The sequence below is a fragment of the Aspergillus japonicus genome (genome assembly GCF_003184785.1).
Source record: "Aspergillus japonicus CBS 114.51 unplaced genomic scaffold BO86scaffold_20, whole genome shotgun sequence".
Lineage (NCBI taxonomy): Eukaryota > Fungi > Ascomycota > Eurotiomycetes > Eurotiales > Aspergillaceae > Aspergillus > Aspergillus japonicus.
The window spans coordinates 49,385-60,818 of record NW_020291657.1 but is presented as its reverse complement, the minus strand read 5'-3'; the positions used below and the strand labels follow the sequence as shown (position 1 = coordinate 60,818).

At 51.6% G+C, this 11,434-nt stretch overlaps 1 protein-coding gene and 1 non-coding gene across 2 annotated transcripts; one reads left to right on the top strand and one right to left on the bottom strand.

Annotated features, from left to right (window-relative positions):
* Nucleotides 1-2: 2 nt before the first annotated feature.
* BO86DRAFT_337694 (cullin-4B) lies at nt 3-9,197 on the top strand. Its single transcript, XM_025668964.1, has 9 exons — nt 3-250; nt 352-4,695; nt 4,751-4,906; nt 4,963-5,234; nt 6,023-6,778; nt 6,842-7,922; nt 7,997-8,419; nt 8,477-8,837; nt 8,906-9,197. Exons 1-9 carry the CDS (start codon nt 67-69, stop codon nt 8,964-8,966), a joined length of 7,638 nt encoding a protein of 2,545 aa, XP_025528219.1. The 5' UTR covers nt 3-66; the 3' UTR covers nt 8,967-9,197.
* Nucleotides 9,198-9,796: 599 nt separating this feature from the next.
* Nucleotides 9,797-9,868, bottom strand: BO86DRAFT_t111. The gene has a single exon. It is a non-coding gene; the product is annotated as a tRNA-Glu (tRNA).
* Between the last annotated feature and the right edge of the window lie 1,566 nt (nt 9,869-11,434).

Here is an 11,434-nt window from a genome sequence, read left to right as displayed (position 1 = left end):
ATCGTCCGCTTCGCTGGTGCTCGTCGCAATAAGTCGGCTGCTGCAAGAGCAAGCTTCCTGCCAGGCATGGAGGACACAGATACTGTTGCAAGCCTTCGAGGCCTGAATCAGGACTTGCAAAACCTCTCGTCAGCTTTCGTCGTCAATATCGAGCGTCTCCGAGTCGAATTGGAGACACACATTGAAGACTTCAAGAAGCTCCTCGACAAACCCACGAAGAACAATGCAAGCCGACAATCCGTTCTCTCGGGTATGTGCTAGCTCCTGGATCTCAATGGAACGCTTTCAGACGGAACCGTTTGCTTGATCTGGCACCAATGTGATGCTGACCATGTCTGCAATGCGATCTAGGGAAGGTAACCATCGGCAATGTCGAATACTCCATCAACCAGGATTTTCAACAAGGCGTACTCCAGCTTGCGGATAGTCTGAATATCGATGAACTTGAAGCTGCGTTCTTGTTCTTCGATGCGCAAGTCGAGGCTCAATCACTAGACAGGCCCCTTCTCAACGTTGCGATCATGCGCTTTCACCAGCGCCGGCAGTTCTTGCTTGACTCGTTGCGCCTTATTCTCCAGGAATCGTTCGAGGTAGAAAGGGAAACAAACCAAATCATCATGCAGGAAATGATGGCTCACGTGGTTGAGATCAAGAATGGTCCTTTACGAAATGCTTCGTTATACACCCGGAAATGCATGACTGCCATGATGGATGTGGAGAAGTGGCTTGCGCTCCTCAGCGACCAGGCTCAGAAGGCGACGCTTGTCGGTCAGATCGAAGATGCTGATACCATGGAATTGCTAGAGTTCCAGCGCAACAGCCTACTGCAGCAGCATGAAACGCTTGGCGCCGTTCTAAGCTACCTTTTCAAAGGCCCTTATACCAGCCCTGAAGACCTTCGAGTTCTCGTGAAGCATCTCCGGACCCTTGATCGCTTCGACAGTCTAGTTGTTCACTACATCCCATGCATAGTATCTGCTTTTGAACAACACGGCTCCCCTGAAAAGTCGAGCTCCTATCAAGAAGCCAAAAGTTTGCATAAGGAGATCGTCACTACAACGGTCGCTCAAGAGTGGAAGCTGCCCACTTTCCATTCTGCAATCATTACACTCTGGCTCGCGATATTCAGCGCTTGGGACTTTGATGCTCCGTCCTCGCCTGTGCAGGGAGTGGACCCCGAGAAAGACGCAGATGAGCGTACAGCTTTGTTCATGACAGCGCTGGATGACGGCGGACTCGATCTCCTGCTTACAGTCTGTTATGGTATCAATAATGAGGAATGGGCAGATCCAGCTCGCAGTGAGTTGATAGCTTTGCTTCTGAAAGAGGTTGCTTCAGCAATGCTCGAGCTAGATCAGTGCTCTGAGTTTCTGAAGACTCTTCTAATGGAGAGCTTCGAGCTTTTCACTGAGGCATGCATTGCAAATATGCCGGATGCTGTTCGCATGTTGAAAACCGAAGAAGACTCCCAACGGCTTGATCACCTCACAGCTCTTCGAGATGGCTTGACCTCCACGCCTCATCGTGGCGTTGTCGAAGCTCGCACACACCTTGAGTCTTTTTTGATGATCATGGCTTTCGCATTCGAACAACGGCCTGACGCCGCTCAGGAGTTTTGGGCCGATCCTGACTCAAACTTGTACGGCTTCCTCCAGTGGGCCTCTAAGCGACAAACCGTTCCTAGGGTCAGCGCATTCTGTGAACTGCTATGTTCCATCTCTGTAGGCGATGAAAATGCTACTGCAGCCCACCGATTTCTCTCCGAGGAGGACAAATTCCTTTCTACTAAGTTCAAGCGGTCGACAGCTATGAACTGGTCACAGATGTTCGCTGAGCTAGATTTGTACGCCGAAAGAGTCACGGAGAAGCCACCAGCATCACAGGCAGTCCTACGCTCGAGAAAGTTGAATCCAGCTGATATGAGTGAGCCCGAGAGTCCTGTGATGCTTACTTGCTATCTCAGGCTCCTGGAGCATCTGTGCAAACAGAGCGCTACTATTAGAGATTGGCTACTCCATCACCCATCCTTCAACGTCGTCGGCACATTGTTGATGCTTTGCAGTGGGTCGGTGCCTACTCATCTGAGGGCCAATGTTTTCACAGCCCTCGCAGCTCTCATGACTGAACGAACGGCCCACAATGGAAACGAGATGTGGCTGTCTATCGATCAATGGATTTCCAACCCGAATACTGCCGGTGGAGCTAAAGCTCCTGTGAATAGCAATGCCTTTGCATGGTATGAGCAACAAATATTTCGGAACATTGGAGAGCGTTTCGATCAAGCCAATGCTTTTGTCACTCTGGTCTCCTCACTTGTTACGCCTACACCTGAGTCCGCAGAATTTCATCTTTCATTACCCTTCCCGGAGAATCTCGGCTCTTCCTACCGCACGGCTGGCATTGAGCCATATGTTGACTTCATCATGGGCCACGCTCTAGCAAGAAAGGTCCCTGATATGAATGAGCGCCAGACTCGTTTGTTGACCCTTAACTGTTTGGAATTTGTGGCATGCTGTCTCAATTCGTTCAATGAAAATCTGGTGACCGTCTTAAGTCAGCCGTCTGTGTCACCCGATTCTGCTTTCAAGTCTTCGACAATGGTGACATACATTCGTCTTCACCCCTTCGCGCGAGTTGCAGAATGGTTGTTCAACGAGGATGTCCTCAAATCTCTGTTTGCCACAGCCCAACAAGATGTGAACGAGGTCGCCAGGGCATCGCCAGATTCCACGCTCGTTCTCTCCTTGCTGAGAAGCTTGAATGTCATGAATATGATTCTCGACCTTCAATCAACGTACTTTAACATTGTCAGACCGATGATCAGGTCACAGGCGGATGCAAATAGGACGACCGTGGCCAACTCTTCCCTTGCGGCCTTCGAAGACAGCATTCTGAACAACTTGACCATTATACCTGGACTGTGTCTTTACTGCAGTACCGGACATGAGGAACTTACGGTCATGTCCATGACACTGTTAGAGAAGCTGTCGAGCTCCCCGAAGCTGAACAAAGTCACATCACCCGAATTGGTCAAATGGCGATCCTCAAACAAAATCGTCGAGGTCCTCAGCTCCGAGGTAGACTTGGACAACCTAGCGCGGCCTCTCACACATCAAATGGAAGTTGATGATCGGGAACTGGAGGCCGGCGATAAGTCCCCGGCTTACATTATCAGGAAAAGCCTTCTAGCACTTTTGAACGGCTGTCTTGGATCGATAAGCGATAGGCCAACGATAGCCCACCTTCTTCTCGGTTTCAATAGCATAGGCAGTCTTCTTGACGTCTCTCCTGATGGCATGTTCGCCAACAAGATGTCCTTACTGCATGCCATCATCCAGTTTGTGCAAGACTTTCCTGGTGCAATGGATGGCAACATTCTTCCGTGGCTGGTGCAAATGAAGCGTATGGCGTTCCAGGTCCTGAAGAATCTTTGGTCATCAAAGATATCGTCGTATTTCACACTTGCTGAGATGCGTGGCTCCCGATTCCTTGCCAATATGCTCGCTCTTCAGCCAATCATTGGACCTCACACGTCATGGGACGGTTTGCCGATAATTGCGGATGAATTCTGGCTAGCTGAGTCAACCTTGGCGTACGCGGAATTTCTACTCCTCAGAAGCTTCCTTTTCGACTATGCCGCCATTGAAATTCGCTCGGCTGCTAAGCTTGGAGCACCGACTCTTCAAGCTGAACTTATCTCCACCCTCTTCGGCACTTCAACGTTGGAGACAGGAGAGACCACAGTAAATCCTTCTGTGTTTGATCTCTTCGACTTTGCCGACCTAGACGTTGCACGTTCCCTACCTATGCCTGATCTCCTTGTCCTCGAGGGCCTTGACTTTGATGTGTGTGCGAGACCAGAGGCAGACCATTCCTTGGTCCTATACAATATAGCCGAGGTAGTGGAGTTGATTCAGGTGAGAAAAGAGGAATTGTTCGCTAGGGGACAGTTACACGAGGAACAGTTTATTGCTGAGGCCGAAAGTCTCATGCTGTTCATAGAAGCAACAAACCGGCTCAGACAGATCACGTTCAACCGCTTCTTGGCTCTTCGATCCTGGGCTGAGCTTATCACAACCATGCTTTCCTCTGCAGAGATCGAAGGCGGCCGACGAACTACCTTCATTCTACATTCACTCCAACTCATTCTACCCAAACTTGAAGCCGCTATCCAGAACGATATGCCGGAGGCATTAGAGTTAGCAAGACTTACCGAGACACTGGTTAGCAAACTGGAATCTTCGAGCTCTGAATCTCCCAAGCCAAATTTGAACAGTGCGCGCAGGGGTGGCGACGTGCTTGATGAGAAGCTTCACCAGATGTTCCATATTTGCGTGCGCGGCGTGATCATGGCCACTGGAAACGTCAGTCTCAGGGAGAGTCTGTACAACATATGCTCTCATTATGTTGCCCGTATCGTTTCCTCCAACGCGGCTCATGACCTCATCAAGAATCAAAGCCAGCAAATCATCAAGGCAACGGGCCATGCCCTGGTCGAAGCTATTTGCGATGACGCATATGCCGGGCAGGAGACATGTCGTGTCTCGGCTGTTCTATGCCTCAATCTTTTGGCAGTCTTAGATAGACAGACGGATCCAGTTTTGGTCGAATTGATAGCGCAGACAAACTACCTAAGCCTTTTCCTCGACGCAATCCGGGTTTTGCCAGTGGAGCTGAAGAACACCCAAGCAAGCGGTAAGCTCAAGTCCTTTCTTTGGCAGATCGCATCACTGACTGATCAACCAAACAGATACGCCCCTTCTATTGTCTTACTATCAATCTCTGCTGTCTTTGTTCCAGGAGCTGTGCCAAACAAAGGTTGGGGCCACGCAGGTCTTGAGGACTGGGCTCTTTCAAGCCGTGCGTGAGTCGCAGCTGTTTGCCGCCGATCCTGATCTTGGAATTGGTAAGTACTTCGTTTCTTCCGCTTCTGTGGCTTGATCTTGTCACTAACGAATGCAGATATTGACAACACCGATGCTCTACGCAAATACTACGAGCTGCTTGATGCCTGTCTTAGGGTGATTGTCTCAGCGGTGTTTTCTCGTGGGCTTCACAACGAGCAGATGATGGAACAAACGCGCATATTCCTCACCGAAAACAGACAAGGCATGGTCGGCATCTTCAAGCGCTTTGCTCGGATTAGCGGCACCGGTAATGCGGATCATCAAGGCACCTTGGGTAGCCTGGTTAAGTCTTACATGGCACTCATCACCGCCACCGACTTTCTCGATGTACGTGCTACACTTTTTCTCGATTTGCTTTCTTCCACTGACTTTGGATGGTTTAGTTCGAGGAGATGGAGCTTGAAGAACGCACGGGGGAGCCGTTGTTCTCATGAGCCGGGCCTCTTGCGAGTCGAGTAACTGGACCAGCTATGGATCTTTTTTGATAGGATTTGGATGTATATGAACATGTTTTATCAGCCGATGGCGCGAACTTAAATCAGCTCAGGAATGAGACATTAGAGGGGGGAGATTCCACCAAACTAAGCTGGACTGATTGATTAAGTAGCGCGATGCTCCGAGGTAGATGTAACAGTACTGTGTCATTCTGTAGAGGTGCAGTACAATCCAAATCGTGCATAGCGGGGTGAGAGAAGGTGGCAAGGTACTTTACCTACAGCAAGGTAACAAAATACGTATACTGGGATCTGAGCCAATCATGTCTGGAACAATGAACGGAAGTATTATCTTATCTCCGGGGACTTTTGGTGGTTCAATCCAACCCGTTAACGTAGGAGGTAGGGTAGAAACCGAGCCTGTGACGCCCCTTCGACAACTTAGAATCCACCACCACACCACCACTTCACTTTGTTCCAGTCATCGTCCTCCATCGTCGCACCATCTTGCCATCTTCGTCTCCTCCCCAGCAGTGTACAGTTGATCCTCAGAATTGACCTGAGAAAGGACTTGCCATGCATGATAGGGCTCGCCCGCACTGATTCTGGGTCCTTCCGACGCTGAGCGCTCTCATACCTTCACCACCTTTCTCCTCGGACAGAACCGGGTAGATGCAGCAGAACTCCAGAGGCGCCCCCGAGCAGAGGAGCGGTAAGCGCAAATCGATCGGTAAAAGAAAGCTATCCGATTCAGAAGACGCCTCGCGACAGCAGCCTCAGCAGCAAGCGACCATCTCCGAGCTTCTTTCACGCAATCACCACCCCGCCGCTCACGGCGACAGCCGAAGCCATCACCACCACCAGTCCCCAACGACCAAGCGTCTGCGCCTGTCCCCCACCCTCCCAGGCCCCTCCCACCCGCTAGTCAGTCCGCGAGAACAGACCTCGCCCGAACGGATGTATAAATTCACAAATGCGGAGCCTCGGTTAGGCGAGGCCATGGGCCAAACCGCGGGCGGGGCCGGCGGCGCGGCCAACCCTGCTGTCCGGCCTCGACCGTTCACTGCGGCGTCGCGCCAGGGTAACTTCACCCCGCACACTGGTGCGAAGCGGCTGGTCGTCAAGAATCTCCGGACCGGGTCCCGGTTGAACCCGGATGCATACTTCGACAAGGTCTGGGATCAGCTTGATGCCGCGCTCGCCGCCATCTTCGGTGGCGGGAAGCCAGAAAAGTCGCTGGAGGAACTCTACAAAGGCGCCGAGCATGTCTGTCGACAGGGGAGAGCCGCGGCCCTGGCCAAGCGGCTCTCGGATCGATGTCGAGACTACGTCGCCGGGAAACTGCGCGAGAAGCTGACGGCGCAGGCGGCTGGTGGCACCAACATTGAAACGTTGCGGGCGGTGGTCGAGGCATGGTCGCTATGGCAGTCCAAACTGGTATGGTGACCAACGGGCCTCATCAGGTCGACGAGGAATTGAAAATCACTGACATCCCATCAGGTAACCGTCCGCTCCATCTTCTATTATCTCGACCAGTCCTTCCTCCTCCACTCCAAGGAGTTTCCCGTCATTCGCGAGATGGGCTTGATCCAGTTCCGGCAGCACATCTTCTCCGATCCAGTCTTAGAACCAAAGATCCTGCAAGGCGCTTGCGACCTTGTGGAAGCGGACCGGGACGAAGCAAAGAGTGTGGTCGCCGATTCATCCTTACTCCGCAATGCCATCGATCTATTTCACGGGCTTGATATCTACACATCCGCCTTCGAGCCGGTCTTTGTTGCCGAATCCGACAAATTCTTCTCTTCCTGGGTTCAACGAGAAGCAGCCGGCTATCTGGCGACATTTGCGGAGAGTAGCCATAAGTTGATTGAGCGGGAGGTCAACCGATGCGAACTGTATTCTCTGAACCGAAGCACGAAACAGAAACTTGCAGAAATCCTCGATCGGACTTTGGTCGCTGAGCAGGAAGGGGTTCTGCTCAACCAGAAGGATATACTGGGCCTCCTACGGGCGGGTAACAAAGTTGCCCTGGAAAGGCTGTACTCCCTCCTCCAACGCAAAGACCTGGGAGCCAAGCTGCGAACCTCATTCAGCACCTACATCATTGAGGAAGGGTCCGCGATCGTGTTTGACGAGGAGAAAGAAGCAGACATGGTGGCGCGCCTGTTGGACTTCAAGCAACAGCTCGACGACCTGTGGAATGTTTCATTCCATCGCCATGAAGAGCTAGGCCACGTCCTTCGCGAAGCCTTCGAAACGTTCATGAACATGGGGAGAAAGTCTGCATCCACGGGAGGAACCGACAACCCCAAGACTGGAGAAATGATCGCCAAATACGTGGACCGGCTACTTAAAGGCGGCTGGAAGCTGGCTCCTACACGAAAAGCGGAGGACATGCCGTTGGCAGACGAAGATGCCGAAATCAACCGGCAACTAGATCAGGTTTTGGATCTGTTCCGGTTTGTACACGGAAAAGCGGTGTTCGAGGCATTCTACAAGAACGACCTTGCGCGCAGGCTGTTAATGGGCAGGAGCGCCAGTGACGATGCGGAAAAGAGCATGCTTTCGAGGCTCAAGACGGGTGCGTTTTCTTATTCTGAAGCCCTGCTGATCTATTGCGGGACAAAATACCGGGCTCTTACTAATGGAATTCAGAATGCGGATCAAGCTTCACACACAACCTGGAGTCCATGTTCAAGGACATGGATGTCGCTCGCGATGAGATGGCCGCGTACAGCTCCATCCAACGCGAACGTCGACACCGGCTCCCGGTCGATCTGAGCGTCAGCGTGCTGTCGGCGGCCGCCTGGCCGACATATCCCGACGTCACGGTGCGGATCCCCGCTGAGATCGCGACCAGCGTGGACGACTTCGAGAAGTTCTATCACACCAAGTACAACGGGCGGAAACTCAACTGGAAGCACCAGCTGGCACACTGCCAGCTGCGCGCCCGGTTCCCCAAGGGCGACAAGGAACTCGTGGTCAGCTCATTCCAGGCGATCGTCCTGCTCCTATTCAACGATCTCCCGGAAGGCGGATCCCTGACCTACGCACAAATCCAGGAAGCCACCATGCTGTGTAAGTGATCTATTCGTAAGGAGCACCGAACTCCCTGCTGACTGCTTTGGATGTTAGCCGATCAGGAACTGCAGCGAACGCTCCAATCCCTCGCGTGCGCGAAGTACCGCGTGCTGGCCAAGAAGCCCAAGGGGCGCGAGGTCCACAAGACGGACGAATTCGCCTACAACCCGGGGTTCTCCGACCCGAAGATGCGGATCAAGATCAATCAGATCCAGCTGAAGGAGACCAAGGAGGAGAATAAGACGACGCACGAGCGGGTCGCCGCGGATCGGCACTACGAGACGCAGGCGGCCATCGTCCGCATCATGAAGAGCCGCAAGACCATCACCCACCCGGAACTGGTGGCCGAGGTGATCAAGGCCACGCGCAGCCGGGGCGTCCTCGAGCCGGCGGAAATCAAGAAGAATATTGAAAAGTGAGTTTGCCACCAACCGTTCCTTTTTAAACACACAGCTTCGGACTAACCATGCTATCAACCTGCAGGCTCATCGAGAAGGATTACATGGAACGCGAGGAAGGGAACCGGTACCAATATGTGGCCTAGAGCGCCTCTCTTCCTTTTGTTTGGGGCGTGGTGCTATGGTGTGCTGGTGTAATGATTTCAGCTTACCATCTCTCCATCGTATTGATGATGATTACGGAGTAACCTTGTTAATATCACTATGGCATGATCATGACCTGACCTGGTTTTTGGTGAAGGGAGTGCAGTGCAGTAGCAAGAGAGGTGGTGGTAGTGGTAGTGGTAGCCTGTAGGAGGACGTTGGCAACCTCGAACCTGCAGTAGGTTGCATGGTTGAATAAAATCAAGAACCAACCCCTCCCACCCTCATTCGTGGAATCATCTCAATGATCACCAACTTAACTAGATCGACTGATCCGTCATCGCTGGTAATTCTAGATCACGTGGTGAAGAATCGAAGCAAGGCGACTCGGGGTCTGCTTGTTCGGACGTTAGCTTGTAGTTGTTGAGATGAAGAAACTTGTGAAATTGCAGGATTTTATTGTGAAGAAAACTTGTTGAGGTATTACTATACCAATCCCTTAGTTCGCAGAATCATCATTAAGAGAATGTACTCGTTTAGCTATAGATTTTTCTACCGATTTTAGATCTGGATTAATACTCTCATGAACCCTTTTTACACCAACCTTGTCGTGTAAATTGTTAGTATTGGGGATTTTGACAATTGACTTGTTAGAATATGCAGTGTTAAGATTTGAATTTTTAGAATGTGTATTGTTAGCATTTGGATTGTTAGTCTCTCCACAACACCATATTGAATGTTGTATAAACAGAATCTAGGTGAAAGACCGCTCGCTATAAGCCAAACCAAAGCCCCAGACAGGAGAGGCTAAAAAACCAGCAAAAGAAATGAGCTCCGATAGGGGGAATCGAACCCCCGGCTGCCGTGTGAGAGACGGCGATGTTAGCCACTACACCATATCGGATGTTGTATGAAAAGAGCCATTGTAGAAGGTTACTATGACCCAAAAATAACCCCCCGGGCAGGAGAAGGCGGCAACGCTGCACCGCACCTCCTCGGGATAGTTGCTTGATCGAGCCAGTTCTCTGATCGGAGCCGAAGACTTCACGTGTCTATATCAGTACAGGACGGAGTACAGTACAGTAGTTCCATAATAGCCCCAAAGCATCCTGCATGATGCAGGCACTAATGATCACTAGGTACTATACTACTCGTAAACCGAACTTCTAAGCAAACCCCCCACCTTACCGCAAGGTAAGCTACAGCTGCGTCGCTGCCGATATGGCCCCGGCCTGAGGGAGTTCCTGCCACCAGCACCGCGGCGCAGCCAATTCTCTCATCCGAGAAATCTGACTGCCCGAGGAGAGCAAACAATTACTTACTGATCATCGGAGTCAATTTTCTTTACCCTGCTGGAAGGTACAATACAAGAAATAGAGTAAAATGGTAGACCATTACCCTAATATAGAACGGAGCTATCTTGCATGTCATAGGGCTGTATATCAGTAGGATGGATGGACTGGGAGCTCGATGCTTCTGTCTGGAATTTGATCCAAAAGATAGACAAAAAGTTTTTATGACTGGGTGCCTTAGAAGGCCATGTCTCTCTCTCTCTCTCTCTCTCTCTCTCTCTCTCTCTCCGTACTGGTCATCGATTCTCCAACAGATGAGAGGGATGTTCGGATTGTCTGCCCCGCCGATAGAACACACTCTGTGGCGATCTTGCGATTTGCTCGAAGCATCGACGACCCTTACTTCCGGCCAACAAGATAATGTCATATAATTTATGTACACAGAATTCAAAGAATGAATGGTTGGGGAGAACATCCAGCAGCACAAACGCTACTGCAATCGGAAGAACCTACAGATCGAGAGATTACTCCAATCGTTCATCTGCCGCTGCAGGTCTCCGAACACAAAAGCTTGCAAACAATGTGCTGGATGCATGAATCACAGGCCCATGGTATGAGAAAGTAGTACCTCAGTGGCCTGGCTTGTAGAGGCAAAAGTGGGCGGTGAACACCTTGGCCAGACTCGGCGGAAGATAGTAGCCGGCTCCATCAGCCTCAGTCCCCTCGCGAAGCTGGCACGGCGTGCCCGAGGTGGTCACCAGTTCACCGGTGGTTTTCACCGTGTAATCCGTGTAGAGTACAGGAAGGTTGAAGAAGCATGGTGGCAGATTGTCGATCGCGTATCCCGAGCCTGGGATGATGCTCGTGGAAGGATCGTAGGTCCCGTTGTAGCCTTGCGCGGTCTGGCACTGGAGCGAGCTACTGATCAGAGCCGGGAGGTTGATGTTATACTTATCATACAGGACGTCGAAGAAATCCGCCGAGAGGGGGTCGGAGAGATCCGCGTAGTAGGAGCCTGACCCGGGTTGCTCGAGGGTGTAGCAGACCGACCCCGCGGAATCGAGATCCAGCACCGTGCCTCGACTGCCGGGGCAGTTGTCGATCGAATCGCCGTTCTGGATGATGTAGACGTTGGAGCTGGCTAGCATGTATCCCACGAGTGACTGTTGGATCGCGGT

Excerpts from the sequence above, each read along its gene's own strand:
- BO86DRAFT_337694 (XM_025668964.1), top strand. The coding sequence starts at position 67 with ATGGAGGACACAGATACTGTTGCAAGCCTTCGAGGCCTGAATCAGGAC. Across the intron at positions 5,235-6,022 it reads CCGCCACCGACTTTCTCGAT|AACTCCAGAGGCGCCCCCGA; the intron begins GTACGTGCTACA and ends TAGATGCAGCAG. Across the intron at positions 8,420-8,476 it reads CCAGGAAGCCACCATGCTGT|CCGATCAGGAACTGCAGCGA; the intron begins GTAAGTGATCTA and ends TTTGGATGTTAG.